Below are 14,984 nucleotides of genomic sequence, written 5' to 3'. Positions count from 1 at the left end.
AGTTCTCTATCAATCCCAAACTAATCCCATTGCCCCGCTCTCTCCCCATAGTCCTCTATCAATCCCAAACTAATCCAACTCTCTCCCCACCTCCTTGTATCAATCCCAAACTAATCCCACTGCCCCGCTCTCTCCCCATAGTCCTGTATCAATCCCAAACTAATCCCACTGCACCACTCTCTTCCCATAGTCCTGTATCAATCCCAAACTAATCCCACTGCTGTGCTCTTTCCCCATAATCCTGTATCAATCCCAAACTAATTCCATCGCCCAACTCTCGCCCAGCTCCCTGTAACAATCCCAACCTAATCCTACTGCCCCACTCTCTCCCCATAGTCCTGTATTAATACCAAACTGATCCCACTGCCCTGCTCTCTCCCAGAGTCTTGTATTAATACCAAACTGATCCAACTGCCTCGCTCTCTCCTAGAGTCTTGTATTAATACCAAACTGATCCCACTGCCCCACTCTTTCCCCAGAGTCCTATATTAATACCAAACCGATCCCACTGCCCCGCTCTCTCCCAGAGTCCTGTATTAATACCAAACCGATCCCACAGCCCCACTCTTTCCCCAGAGTCCTGTATTAATACCAAACCAATCCCACTGCCCCACTTTCACTATTGGTGTTGGCACTCTTTCACCATTCTGCTGTTGATACTGCCGTTCTTTTCTCCGTTACTAGTTCAAGATGATACTTTTCTCTCTTACAGCTCCTCCTGACACCCCCCTCCCTTCCTTCCCTGCTCTATCCCTCCCCGTTAACACTGGGATCCTCATTCCACCCTTACCATCACTCCCGGTTCCCACCTACTGCTGTGTGGGATCGAACTCTACTGCCCAAGGTAGGCAGGAGCCCGTGATCTTCCAGAACTGTTGCAACCCCAGGATTTCGCACACATGGTGCGGCGAAGAGTTCGATCTCTGGTTGTGCAGGAGCAGCAGGTCGGTGTGAAGGGCGAAGCAGTAAGTGGTGCTGACTTTTGCCAGCAAACACAAGCAAGAGGACACTAGGTTCAAAACACTCTCTGTATAACCAGAGATGGCATGCACGGTCATCGCAAAGTAAGGTGCAACAGACAGTTTCAATGGGAATCCTTTTCCAATAAGGACAGACACAGAGGTTTCATTAGATTATTTATATTGGTGAAAAAGTGCTACATTAGTTATGAAAAGCTTAATAGGACATTAGTCTTTATTCTGTGTACATTTTTAAAACTGTATTTTTTTATGTACTGAGCAATGGTAACATCCAGAAACAGAAAGGTAAAATTCATTTTCTCTACTGCATTTGCCAGAGATATACTCAGCGCTACTAATGGCGAGCTATAGTGTGGAGCACAGCTGAACCCCGGACTGCAGCCGTCAGAGGCAAAATCTTCTCAGCAGGTTAAGGCGCAGGGCAGCTGGGAAGGGGAGGGTCCTTATTGGTAACTGAGTTGCTTCAGGTCTGGGATGAATTCACAGCCACTCCGAGTCTGTAACACATCTCCTGCTGAGTAAATGCGGCTTCATTCCTTTGCATGATGTGGTTAGTTCTATCACCTAGTTAATGCATATGGTTAAAGAGGCATTGTCTTCTTTGGCCAACCTGCTGCTCACTTGTGAGTGGCACTACTGTGATGGGACTGATGTACATTTCCGCTGATTTGTTTTCTCTCTCTCCTCAAAACAAGAATAAACACTTTCCCCAATTTTCTCACTTGCTCCCCTTAAGGTGCCGCCTCTTGCTGGGTTCAGCTCTGGGAGTTCCTGCGGCCCACTGCTCACTTGCCTGAGGGGCCATTCTTCATGTAATGGTCCTGTTGGCAGGTTAGGACAACCATGGAGGATAACTGCACCAAGTCCCATCCTCTCTCCTTCCGATTTCCAGCAAGGGCTTCCCAAACGATGATCAGACGTAGAAATTGCCCAGAGGTGCTGAGGCCAATTAAACCCCCAACCCACCCCTCACCTGCTACCACCGCCGAGATGAGCTCACTCAGCACAAGGCAGGGATTTAACTCGGACTTTCAGGTTTGTATCGCTCGGTACCACACTACATGGTGCGTTCATGCACTGAGCCGTGACAGCAGCTATGACAATGCCTCTTTAATGAGTAGGGCTGACATGTACTATGAAAAGATCTACTATGCACTTCCTAGATAGGTCAGAAAGTCCCAGAGGTGGCGCACTCCCAGTGCGAAATCTAACATGGCTGCGTGTAAGTTGAGTTTATCACGTTGTTGTTTTTTCCATCATCCTCTTCCTTCCGACACTCTTTGCTGTCTGCACAATCCCGCTGTGCTTGACCTGGATTCCGTTTGAGTCTGAAACAAATGAACAGAAGTGTGAAGTGCTGCTGACGGCTCAGAAGGAGAATCAAGGTGGCAGAGTCCCTTTCCAAACATCAAGCAGGTCAGAGTAACTAAAGAACAAAACGATTGCCCCTCTATCCACGCTGATGGCACTGACTTTGGCAGTGGTTAAAAAAAGAAGTCATCAACAAATAAGGAAACTCAATATACACAGAGACAAAAGCAAACTACTGCAGCAGCTGGAACCTGAAATAAATACAGAAAATGCTGGAAATCTCAGCAGGTCAGGCAGCATCTGTGGAGAGAAAGCAGAGTTAACGTTTCAGGTCAATGACCCTTCGTCAGAACTGGAGAGTGTTCAGAAAGAACAAATTCTTAACAAGCACTGAAAGGGGGAGGGGAAGAAAGAACAAAAGGGAAGGTCTGTGATACAGTGGAAGGCAGGAGAGATTAGAGAGACAAAAGGGGTGATGGGCTGAATTAAAATGGTAATGCCAGGAGTTAGAAAAAGGTTAGCCTAGATGGGATGTGAATGGTGGGATAATGACCAGCTGCCATTGGAGACAGAGAAAAAACCCCATAAAATTGAGGGGGGGGGGGCCAAAAATGGGCAGAAGTTATGGTCTGAAATTGTTAACCTTGATGTTGAGTCCAGAAGGCTGTAAAATGCCTAAACAAAAGATGAGATGCTGTTCTTTGAGTTTGCGTTGAGCTTCATTGGAACAGTGTAGGAGGACGGAGATGTTGGAGTGGAGAATTAAAATGACAGGAGACCGGAAGCTCAGGGTCACGCTTATGGACTGAATGGAGGTGCTTCGCAAAGCGGTCACCCATTCTGTGTTTGGTCTCCCCAATGTACAGGAGACCTCACCATGAGCAGCGAATACAGTATACTAAATTGAACGAAGTACAAGTAAATCGCTGTTTCACCTGGAAGGAGTGTTTGGGGCCCTGGATAGTGGGAGGGGAGCAGGTAAAAGGGCAGGTGTTGCATCTCCTGCGCTTGCACGGGAAGGTGCCGTGGGAAAGGGAGTGGGTGCTGGGGGTAATTGAGGAGTGGACCAGGGTGTCGTGGAAGGAGCGACACCTGCTAATTAACAGAACATGACCTAAGGGGTCATACTGAAAGGAACAGTAAAGAAAGAAAGCCAATCAGACCTCTAATTGATTTGAAGATCTGCCCAAGAATAATTGGCTTCTAACTGACCTCAAGAAGGCACAACCGTCACTTGTATACACGTCAATAGGACACCCTAAATTGCATACGGCCGTCCTTTGGCAGCACACTAATACATTGTGCGTTACTTATCATAACGGGATCAATTCCTTGATGTGTTGCACCAGTGCTGACCATGAGTGAGTGGGCTCCATGTTAATGAGTGCACAGGACTTCAGCCTGGTGTCTGCCTGAAGCACAGAGCGTATCTTAATCTGCTGAGACTGCGGGAGGCCAGCAGGGAGCAAACGCACATGGGATGCACTCCTTTCAATAAGGATTGAGTAATACGTACACCGTATCAGCACCGGAAACATGCTGCTTTCTTTCATTACTCATGTAAAATGAGAATGGGACTCATCGGAAAGCTCTTTGTGTACTGTGCAGAAGCAAAATACTGCGGATGCTGGAATCTGAAATAAAAACAGAAAACGCTGGAAATCTCAGCGGGTCAGGCAGCAGCTGTGGAGAGAAAAACAGAGTTAACGTTTCAGGCCGATGATCCTCCGTCAGAACTTCGCCAGGGTCATCGACCTGAAATGTTAACTCTGTTTCTCTCCACAGATGCTGCCTGACCCGCTGAGATTTCCAGCGTTTTCTGTTTTTATCTTTGTGTACTGTATTATTCTATGGCTCTATGAAAATCGCTGGAAGGCTGTGGTGGCGCCCTGCGAGACAGTGCCGTCACCCACGCCAACGCCTGTCATTCCCCGACAGCGAGGTGCTCCCTCAGCATGTCTGGTGACCTGTGTCGGTGCAGACCTCGGGGCAGGTATGAGTCTGGTGAAACCTGTTGTAGCTGTCTCAGTCTGATTATCCGCCATGTGAACCCTGATTAAACAGACTGCTGTTTATTGGTGCCCAGTCAGAGCATTCGTGTCTGAAACTCTGCTTGCATTTAAGGCCTCGGGTGGCGAGTGCCTCACTGCTTCCTATTCGCATGGAGTGGCGCATTTCACATACTGGTCTGCAGCTTGGGTACGCAGTCATGTAACACTGCACAGGGCTGGGTTTGGGTTCTTGCACCATATTTTACAGGTTGCTCGGCACATATGCAAACATTTCCATGAAACACTGATGCTCAAATCCCAAACTCTGTGGTGCCTAAATCCCCGAGCTCAGCGTCTGATGGAGCACTGGAAGTTGGTCCACCCGCCAGCAAGTCCTTCCTCCTCCAACGTTACCATTGCTCCTCCTCCCACCTCAGTCATGCTCAAGTGTTCCGTCCTGCAACTCGCTGATGGAACACCCCAATGACCCCCCCTTCCCCCCACCCCACCACCCTCAGAAACCAAGCGCAGGCAGCAGAAAGAACGTGCAGCAAACCTGTCCCACCCTCCTTCACCCTCAACGATTATCTGTCCCACCTGTGACAGGGACTGTGGTTCTCGTATTGGACTGTTCAGCCACCTAAGGACTCATTTTAAGAGTGGAAGCAAGACTTCCTCGATGCCAAGGGACTGCCTATGAATGAATGAATGAATGAATGAATGGATGTATCTGTGCGCTGCGCTGGAGTGAAGGGCGCAGGATGCCATGAGATATCTGGGAGAGGGCAGGCAGTGGCTTCAGCATGGCCACTTACTAGATCAGATGAAAAAATGTATTTCACAATAATTCTGCAGGTACAGCACCCTAACCTGACTTGCTATTGGGTATTGTGCTGCAGTGTGTCAGGAATGAACAAGTGAGGAAATAGGGAGAGAACAAACAAAAAGAGACTGAAAGGCAAGGATGGCGCTTCTTTGTGAACTTGGGCCAATGAACTACCCCGTTCCCAGTACCTATATTTCCTTCAGCCCCAGAATTTAAAGAAATTATATAGTAGCATTTATATAGCGCCTTTCACAACCTCGGGCGTCCCAAAGCGTTTTACAGCCAGTGAAGAACTTTTGAAGTATTGTTACTGTTGTAATGTCAGAAACACGGCAACCAATTTACACACAGCAAGGTCCCACAAACAGCAATGTGATGAATTTCAAAAATGATCTCCCCATGGGGAGGCAGTAGCTACATTTAAGAGATCGACTGGACACCTTCCACTGCTCTCCCCATTGTATATGACCTTCTCCTGCAAGCAGATACAAAAGGGGCATATGTTGGATTGAGAAAGAGCAGAGACAGCACTCCAGTTTGTGTGAATCCATGAACATGCAGCACGCAGGTAGCTTATGTGGGCAGCCTGTGGCATTAGAGGCACATGTCTGTGCCAGCAAAGAGTACCTGGCTGCAACATGTGTATTTGACAGGTGAACGGGTTGTCTGAATGATGTGCACATTCATGTAATGCTGTAGGAGAGTTCTTCCCAGTGTTCTGGTCAGTATTTATTCATCAACCAACACCACTAAAACATATTATCTGGTCATTACTACATTGCTGTTTGTGGGAGCTTGCTGTGCGCAAATTGGCTGCCACGTTTCCCTACATTACAACAGTGACTAAATTTCAAAAGTACAAAAGTACTTAATTGGCTGTAAATGCTTTGGGACACCCAGAGGTCATGGCAGGTGCTATATAAATGCAAGAGCCTAGAAATTTGTCTCGGGCGGAGGCATAAAATGGATGTTATCGGATTGGTCGCCTGTTATACACAGTGCCTGATATTCAGATATTTCAATCAATGGAACTGATTATCAGGTGCTGCGTATAACGAGATGAATTTCAAGGTGAAGTTCTTTCTATCTTTCTTTCTTTTGCACTCCATTGACAACATTAATGGGAATTGCTGCCCTCAGTCCACTGTTCCCATTCATCATGTCAATTAATGGAGTAGTCTGGACATGATATCTGGGGGTAGAATTCCCGCAAGGGTTCCCCGATCGCCAAGATTTCCGCCAATTCTCTGGGGTTCTCACAGAGATCAGGGAAACCTCCGTGGAATTCTACCCTTACTCTCAGGATGTCTGTAACCAAAAGTTTCAGAGTACAAAATCCTGTAACGAGGAAAAGCAGATCTCTCTCTGTATAATGTTTTGGATTTTGGGACACAGTGAATGAGGTCTTGCTTATTAATATTTCATTCTGAAAGCAATGCAGATTTTAAAGTAAAGCCAAAACATATATTAATGTCTTTACAAGAGAAAAAACAACCCAACAGTTTGCTGCTGAAGAAATCGGAAAGATTAAGTTAAATTGAGGATGATACAGCAACGATCCTGCTGAGTGACAAGTTATTGAATCGCTGTTTAATTTTCTGTTGATTACACATTGAAAGGAAAACGGATTAAAATTCATTACAGTTGGAACAGCCTAGCTACTGAGTTAGCTCGACCTTCTGCACAAATTAAATAACCTCCCAGAAAACACACTGTTAGCCTGAGTGATTATTGCTGTCATTCTCAGAATCCAACTGAGCTACCTATAGAGAGACACCTGGTTTTGAGGTCGGATGTGTAAGGGTTATTTTCCCAGAATATCATGAAATACATGACAACCAGAGAATGCTGTTACCTTTTTGAAAGAAAGTGTTGGTATAATTATTTAATGCCTGTCTGATTTCGTTTTAGCTTTTAGAGGATTTTATGCATGCATCAAGCAGGGGTTGTCAATGCTAGGGACTGGAGTGTCAAGCAAATCAAGCTCAGATACAGCACAGGCCAATTGCAGAACATGGGATCAGGAGTCGGCCATTCAGCTCTCGAGCCTGTTCCATCATTCAATCAAATCATGGCTGATCTGTATCTTAACTCCATCTACCCACCTTGGTTCCATATCCCTTAATACTACCTAACAAAAATCTCACTTTTGAAATGTTCAATTGACCCTTAACAGCTTTTTGGGGGAGTGAGTTCCAGATTTCTACCGCCCTTTGTGTGAAGAAGTGTTTCCTGTCATCACCCCTGAATAGCCTAGCTTTAATTTTGAAGTTGTGCAAAATTCCCTTTTACTCTGGCTCAACAACGTGCATCTGCCTCCAACTTAGAAAAGCGCCCATCACTGCGTGTGTACCTCCCATACCAGCCATTCACTCTGGCCTCTCTCAGTGCTGCTGGCTGAATTACGGGCAGTTGTAAGTGCGAACTGGATTGAGGCTGCTCCAAAACTCATTTCACTTAGCCCTGCAGCCTGCAGAGAAAGGAGACCAACTCCATCAGCCTAGTTTGGATTCAAACCTATCTCTCAGAGGTTAAAAGCCTGATTTCCTATTTGGCCTCTATATCTGTTTTACTGCAACAGGTCAAAATGGTCATTTGTGCCGCAAATAAAGTTTCCCCAGTGTTTGTTTACTTCAAGCTGTAACGACACTTTACCGCACCCTGTGTGAATGGTATGGAGGATGCGGAATTCCTAAAATGCATTCAGGAGAATTTCTTTAGCCAGTATGTAACAAGCTCAACAAGGGAGGGGGCGGTTCTGAACTTGGTTTTGGGGAATAAAGAGGTGGAAGGGGTATCAGTGGGAGAGCATTTTGGTGCAAATGATCATAATTCAGTAAGATTTAGGATAGTTGTGGAAAAGGACAAAGGGGGAACCAGGAATAAAAGTTCTCAATTGGGGAAAAGCCAATTTTGCTGAGCTGAGATAGGATTTGGCCAAAGTGGACTGGAAACAGCTACTTGATGGTAAATCAGTGTCAGAGCAGTGAGAGGCATTCAAGAAAGAGATCCTGAGGGTACAGAGCAAGTATGTTCCCTTAATAAAAAGGTGGGGCTTGTTATTTATGCAACCCTATGTAACCAGTATTATACTGCCAGCAGAGGGTGTACCTGTTGGAGTCCCAAGGGACCCCAGCATCCCTTGGGAGCACGGTATATAAGCAGGCCTCCCATTCTGTACCAACACTCTGGAGTTGGAATAAAGGAACTAAGGTCACACTTACTCATATCTACAGTACTCAGTTACATTACTTTATTATGAACATAACAACTGGCGATGAGATAATGAACCATCACGCGAAAATGCAGAGAACTGTTGGTATCCTGGAGAAATTCTCAGAAGGGGATGATTGGGAGGCCTTCGTGGAGCGACTCGACCAATACTTCGTGGCCAACAAGCTGGAAGGGGATGAGAACATTGCCAAACGAAGGGCGATCCTCCTCACCATCTGCGGGGCAACAACCTATGGCCTCATGAAGAATCTTCTTGCTCCGGTGAAACCAACAACCAAATCGTATGAAGAACTATGCACGCTGGTCCGGGAGCACCTAACTCTGAAGGAGAGCATTCTGATGGCAAGGTATTGATTTTACACATGTCAATGGGCTGAAGGCCAGGAAGTGGCGAGCTACGTCGCCGAACTAAGGCGCCTTGCAAGACATTGCGAATTCGATGGATTCCTGGAACAAATGCTAAGAGACCTTTTTGTGCTTGGCATTGGCCATGAGGTTATCTTTCGCAAACTATTGACTGTTGAAACACTGAACCTGAGCAAAGCCATAACGATAGCCCAGGCATTTATGTCCACCAGAGATAACACCAAACAAATTTCGCAGCATAAAGAGGTTTCGGCACGTACTGTACACAAAGTAACATCATTTTCAGGCAGGAATGCATATGGCAGAACATACACACCTGCAGCTGCATGACCTCAGATGACCCAGAGTCCGCCATCAAACGTTAATGTGAGGCAGTTAACACCTTGTTGGCGCTGTGGAGGTGATAATCGAGCCCATCAATGCCGCTTCAAGCATTATGCGTGCAAAGACTGTGGAACAATGGGACACCTCCAGCGAACGTGCAGACGAGCTACAAACCCTGCAAACCACCACGTTGCAGAGGAAGATCCATCTATGGTGGATCAAACTGAACTAGAGACTCGAACCGAGGAGGCAGAAGTGTTCAGGGTACACACCTTCACCACGAAATATCCAGCGATCATGTTAAAAATTGAACTGGATGGAATTGCAGTATTCATGGAATTGGACACGGGTGCAAGTCAGTCTATCATGACAAAAAGGCCTTCGACAGGCCCAAGCTGAGCCCCATTCACACCAAGCTAAGAACCTACACCAAAGAGCTGATTCCTGTAATTGGCAGCGCAGCAGTAAAAGTCTCCTATGATGGAGCAGTGCACGAACTCCCACTATGGATTGTACCAGGAGATGGCCTCACACTGTTCGGCAGATGCTGGCTGGGAAAAATCTGCTGGAACTGGGACGACATCCGAGCATTCTCGTCCGTCGACGACGCCTCATGTGTCCAGGTTCTGAGCAGGTTTCCATCGTTGTTTGAACCAGGCATCGGAGGTTTCTTGGGGGCGAAGGTGCAGATCCACTTGATTCCCGGTACACGACCCATCCACCACAAGGCACAGGCAGTGCCATATATGATGCGAGAGAAAGTGGAGATCGAGCTGGACAGGCTGCAGCGAGAAGGCATCATCGCACCGGTAGAGTTCAACGAGTGGGTCAGTCCGATTGTTCCGGTTCTCAAGGGCGATGGCACGGTCAGAATTTGTGGGGACTATAAAATAATGATAAAGTTTTTCGCTGCAGGACCAGTACCTGTTACCCAAGGCAGACGACCTATTTGCGACCCTGGCAGGGGGAAAGACGTTCACCAAGTTGGACCTGACCTCGGCCTACATGATGCCGGAGCTGGGGGAATCTCCGAAAGGCCTCACCTGCATCAACACACGCACAAAGGTCAGTTCATCTACAATAGATGCCCGGTTGGGATTCGATCGGCCGCGGCTATTTTTCAAAGGAACATGGAGAGCTTGCTAAATTCGGTTCCACGCACCGTGGTTTTCCAGGACGATATACTGATCACAGGTCGGGACACTACAGAACACTTGAAGAACCTGGAAGAGGTTCTAAGTCGGCTAGATCAGGTGGGACTCAGGTTGAAACGCTCGAAGTGTGTTTTCCTGGTGCCAGAGGTCGAGTTCTTAGGGAGAAGAATCATGGCAGACGGCATCAGACCCACCGATGCCAAGACGAAGGCCATCAAGAACGCACCGAGACCACAGAACGTGATGGAACTGCGGTCGTTCCTGGGACTCCTCAATTATTTTGGTAACTTCTTACCCAGGTTAAGCACCTTGCTAGAACCCCTACATGTGTTGCTACGCAAGGGAGACGACTGGATATGGGGGAAATCAGAATGATATTTGGTTTATAATGAAATGGAGATGAGCTGAACACATTTCCAGGAGAAAGTTTACATAGTTGGTCACTGGGAGGGAATGGTTTGAAGTTAAGTTTCAAAGGGAAAAATGTTTTATTCAGAACTGTTTGTGTTGTGAGTGCTGGATTTGACGTTAAGTTTGTGTGAGTGGCTCTGATAGCTCAGTGAATGGAAGTCCCACCAAAAGGGCCTCAGGCCATCACAACAATGATTGGTCCCAGTTACAGCAGGAAACACAGGCTGGGTTTGCACTTCTGATCAAAGCTTTTGAGAAAGCCAGAAATCTGTTATGTTCCAACAAGCTGCTTGTTCTGCATGTCATGTCAACGTTTAGCGCTAGCTTGTGATGCGTCTTCGTACGGGGTTGGGTGTATGTTACAACAAACAAACGAGTCGGGAACATTGCAACCGGTCGCCTATGCGTCCAGGAGTTTGTCTAAGGCCGAAAGGGCCTACAGAATGATTGAAAAAGAAGCTCTGGCATGCGCGTTTACTGGGTAAAAAAAATGCACCAGTATTTGTTTGGTCTTAAGTTTGAGTTAGAAACTGACCATAAGCCACTCATATCGCTATTCTCAGAGAGCAAAAGGATTAATACCAATGCCTCTGCTCGCATGCAAAGGTAGGCGCTCACGCTGTCTGCATATAACTATATAATTCTCCACAGACCAGGCACAGAGAACTGCACTGATGCTCTCAGTCGGCTACCATTGCCCACCACTGGGGTGGAAATGGCACAGCCTGCAGACTTGTTCTTCGTGATGGATGCATTTGAAAACAAAAAGTTACCCGTTACGGCCTGCTAGATCAGGATCTGGACCAGCCAGGATCCTTTACTGTTCCTTGTAAAAAAACTGTGTCCTCCATGGTCCAGCGTCCCAGCGGAGATGCATGAAAAGATCAAGCTATTCCAGCGGTGCAAAGACGAAATGTCCATACAGGCGGACTGTCTTTTGTGGGGTAATCGCGTGGTTTTGCCTATGAAAGGCAAGGAAACATTTATACGCGACCTACATAATACCCACTCAGGCATAGTCATGATGAAAGCTATAGCCAGATCCCAGCATCGAATCAGATTTGGAGTCTTGCATGCGCCAATGCAACACTTGCTCTCAATTGAGCAATGCACCCAGGGACGCACCGCTAAGTTTGTGGTCATGGCCCTCCAAACCATGGTCTAGGATCCATGTTGACTTTGCTGGCCCGTTTCTAGGCAAAATGTTTTTCAAAATGGATTGAGTGTGTAATAATGTCTGTAAGCATGTCCACTGCCACAATTGAAAGCCTACGAGCAATGTTCCCCACTCATGGCCTGCCTGATGTCCTTGTCAGCGACAATGGGCTGTGCTTCACCAGCGCTGAATTCAAGGAATTCATGACCTGCAATGGGAGCAAGCACGTCACATCTACCCCGTTCAAGCCCGCATCCAACGGCCAGGCAGAACGGGCAGCCCAAACCATCAAGCAAAGTTTGAAACGCGTGTCAGAAGGCTCCCTGCAGACCCGCCTGTCCTGAGTCCTGCTCAGCTACCCCACCAGACCTCACTCGCTCACCGGGGCTCCACAGCCGAGCTGCTCATGAAAAGGATGCTCAATACAAGGCTCTCTCTTGTCCACCCTGATCTCCATGATCACGTCGAGGACAGGCGGCATCAACAAAGCATGTACCATTATCGCGCAAATTTATCACGCGACATTGAAGTCAATGAACCTGTATTTGTACTCAACTATGGACATGGTCCTAAATGGCTTTCTGGCACTGTCATAGCCAAAGAAGGGAGTAGGGTTTCAGGTCAAACTCGCAAATGTACTAACTTGCAAAAAGCATTTGGACCAAACCAAACTGCGATTCACAGATTGCCATGAGCAACGCGAAGAGGACATCACCAATTTCGACCCTCCGACACACACATAAGTGGCAACCGACATCACGGTTGACCACAAAGTTGAACCTACCATCCCCAGCAGCCCAGCAAGGCCAGCTGTGCAGCAGCCCAGCGAAGAACCAACCAACTCACCTACAGCTGCATTTGTACCGAGACGATCGACTATGGAGCGAAAGACCGCAGATCGTCTCACCCTGTAAATAAGTGTACTGTTGACTGGAGGGAGGAACCCTATGTAACCAGTATTCTCCCACCACCATCATCCCTTGGGAGCACTGTATGTAAGCAGGCCTCCCATGCTGTGCCAGCACTCTGGAGTTAGAATAAAGGAACTAAGGTCACACTTACTCACATCTACAGTACTCAGTTATATTGCTTTATTATGAACATAACAGGGCTAATAAATCTAGAGCCCCCTGGATGTCAAGGGGCATACAGGGTAAGATAAAAAAAAGGGATGCTTATGACAGATTCTGAGAACTCAACACTGCAGGTACTCTAGAGGAGCATAAGATGTGCAGGGGTGCAATTAAAAAATATATCAGGAAAGCAAAGAGAGAGCATGAAAAAATGTTGGCAACTAAAATCAGGGAAAACCCAAAGATGTTTTATAAATACATGAGCAAAAGGATAACTAGAGAAAGAGTGGGGCTTATTAGAGACCATAAAGGACATCTGTGTGTGGAGGCATAAGATGTGGGTATGATTACTTTATGTGGGTATTAATGAATACTTAATGAATACTCTGCATCTGCTTTCACAAAAGAGAGGGGCAATGCAGACTTTGCAATGAGGGAGGAGGAGTGTGAAATATTAGATGAGATAAATATAGTGAGAGAGGAAGTATTAAGGGGCTTAGAAGCTTTGAAATATATCCCAGGCTGTTAGGAGAAGCAAAAGAGAAAATAGCAGAGGCTCTGACCATTATTTTCCAATTCTCTCTGATTACAGGTGTGGTGACAGAGGACTGGAGGACTGCTAATGTTGTACCTTTATTTAAAAAGGGAGAAAGGGATAGACTGAGTAATTACAGGCCAGTCAGCCTAACCTCGGTGGTGGGAAAATTATTTGAAAAAATCCTGAGGGACAGGATAAATCTTCATTGGAAAGACATGGATTAATCAAGGACAGTCAGCATGGGTTTGTTAAAGGAAGGTCATGTCTGACTAAACTAATTGAATTTTTTGAGGCGGTAACCAGGAGGGTTGATGAGGGCAGTGCATTTGATGTAGTATATATGGATTTTAGCAAAGCTTTTGATAAAGTCCCACATGGCAGACTGTCATGAAAGTAATAGCCCATGGGATCCAGGGCAAAGTGGCAAGTTGGATCCAAAATTGGCTCAGAGGCAGGAAGCATAGGGTAATGGTTGATGGGTGTTTTTGTGACTGGAAGGCTGTATCCAGTGGGGTCCGCAGGGCTCAGTGCTGGATCCCTTGCTTTTTGTGGTATATATCAGTAACTTGGACTTGAATATTGGGGGTATGATTAAGAAGTTTGCAGATGACACTAAAATAGGCGTTGTGGTTGAAAATGAAGAAGAAAGCTGCAGATTGCAGGAAGATAGTGTCTTCAAGGTAGAAGACACTAAGAACATCCCAATTGTGGATAATCAAGGGATTATAAGGAGGGAGGAACTTAATACAATCACTATCACTAATGAAGTAGTACTAGATGGTGGCTGGTGTGCAATGGCCACCCCGCATTGAAAGAACTCACGCACAGGCATCTTCCACTCCGTTAACATGAAGGTTGGGACCTGGAACGTCAGGACCCTCATGGACAACCCCAACAACGACAGGCCGGAACGCCGCATCGCCATAGTTGCCCTGGAACTTAGACGCTTTGACATCGACATCGCCGCCCTAAGCGAGACCTGGCGGGCAGGGGAAGGCCAGCTCAAGGAACAAGGTGGAGGTTACACCTTTTTCTGGAAAGGGAAATCAGAGGAAGAACGTCGCCTTCACGGAGTCGGCTTCGCCATCAAAAATGAGCTGGTCAACCGCCTCAAAGGCTCTCCCTGCAGGGTTAACGAATGCCTCATGACTCTTCGACTCACCCTATCCAGGAACCAATACGCCACAGTCATCAGTGCGTACGCCCCAATACTCAATGCAATGGATGAGACCAAAAAAGGTTTTTATTCCAACCTCGAAACATTCCTGTCCCGTGTCCCCCCGCGGGTGACAAATTGATCCTCCTAGGTGATTTTAATGCCAGGGTTGGCAAAGACACAGGCCTCTGGGGAGGTGTGATTGCCAGAGAGGGGGTAGGGAAAGCCAACTCCAGGGGTACCCTACTCCTGACAAAATATCTAGAACATGAACTTCTCATCACCAATACCCTGTTCCACCAGAGGGACAAATACAAGGCATCGTGGCACACCCTCGCTCCAAACACTGGCACCTGCTCGACTATGTCATTGTCCGAGCCAGCGATAGCAAGGATGAGTGCATCACTCACACCAGGACAAGAGCTAATGACTGCTGGATGGACCACATCCTAATCTGATCCATC

At 46.9% G+C, this 14,984-nt stretch overlaps 1 protein-coding gene across 1 annotated transcript in view; it reads right to left on the bottom strand.

The window, feature by feature from the left end:
• Positions 1 to 1,135: 1,135 nt before the first annotated feature.
• LOC139263073 (serine/threonine-protein kinase 32A-like) overlaps positions 1,136 to 14,984 on the bottom strand; it is a 439,178-nt gene continuing 425,329 nt past the window's right edge. Inside the window, 2 exon segments of the mRNA XM_070878611.1 lie at positions 1,136 to 2,210; positions 2,212 to 2,308. Of these exon segments, the coding sequence (XP_070734712.1) occupies positions 2,091 to 2,210; positions 2,212 to 2,308 (217 nt within the window). The 3' untranslated portion in view covers positions 1,136 to 2,090.

This window comes from Pristiophorus japonicus, chromosome 4 (genome assembly GCF_044704955.1).
Source record: "Pristiophorus japonicus isolate sPriJap1 chromosome 4, sPriJap1.hap1, whole genome shotgun sequence".
Lineage (NCBI taxonomy): Eukaryota > Metazoa > Chordata > Chondrichthyes > Pristiophoridae > Pristiophorus > Pristiophorus japonicus.
The sequence above is the reverse complement of the archived record's forward strand: the minus strand, read 5'-3'. Positions and strand labels throughout refer to the sequence as shown.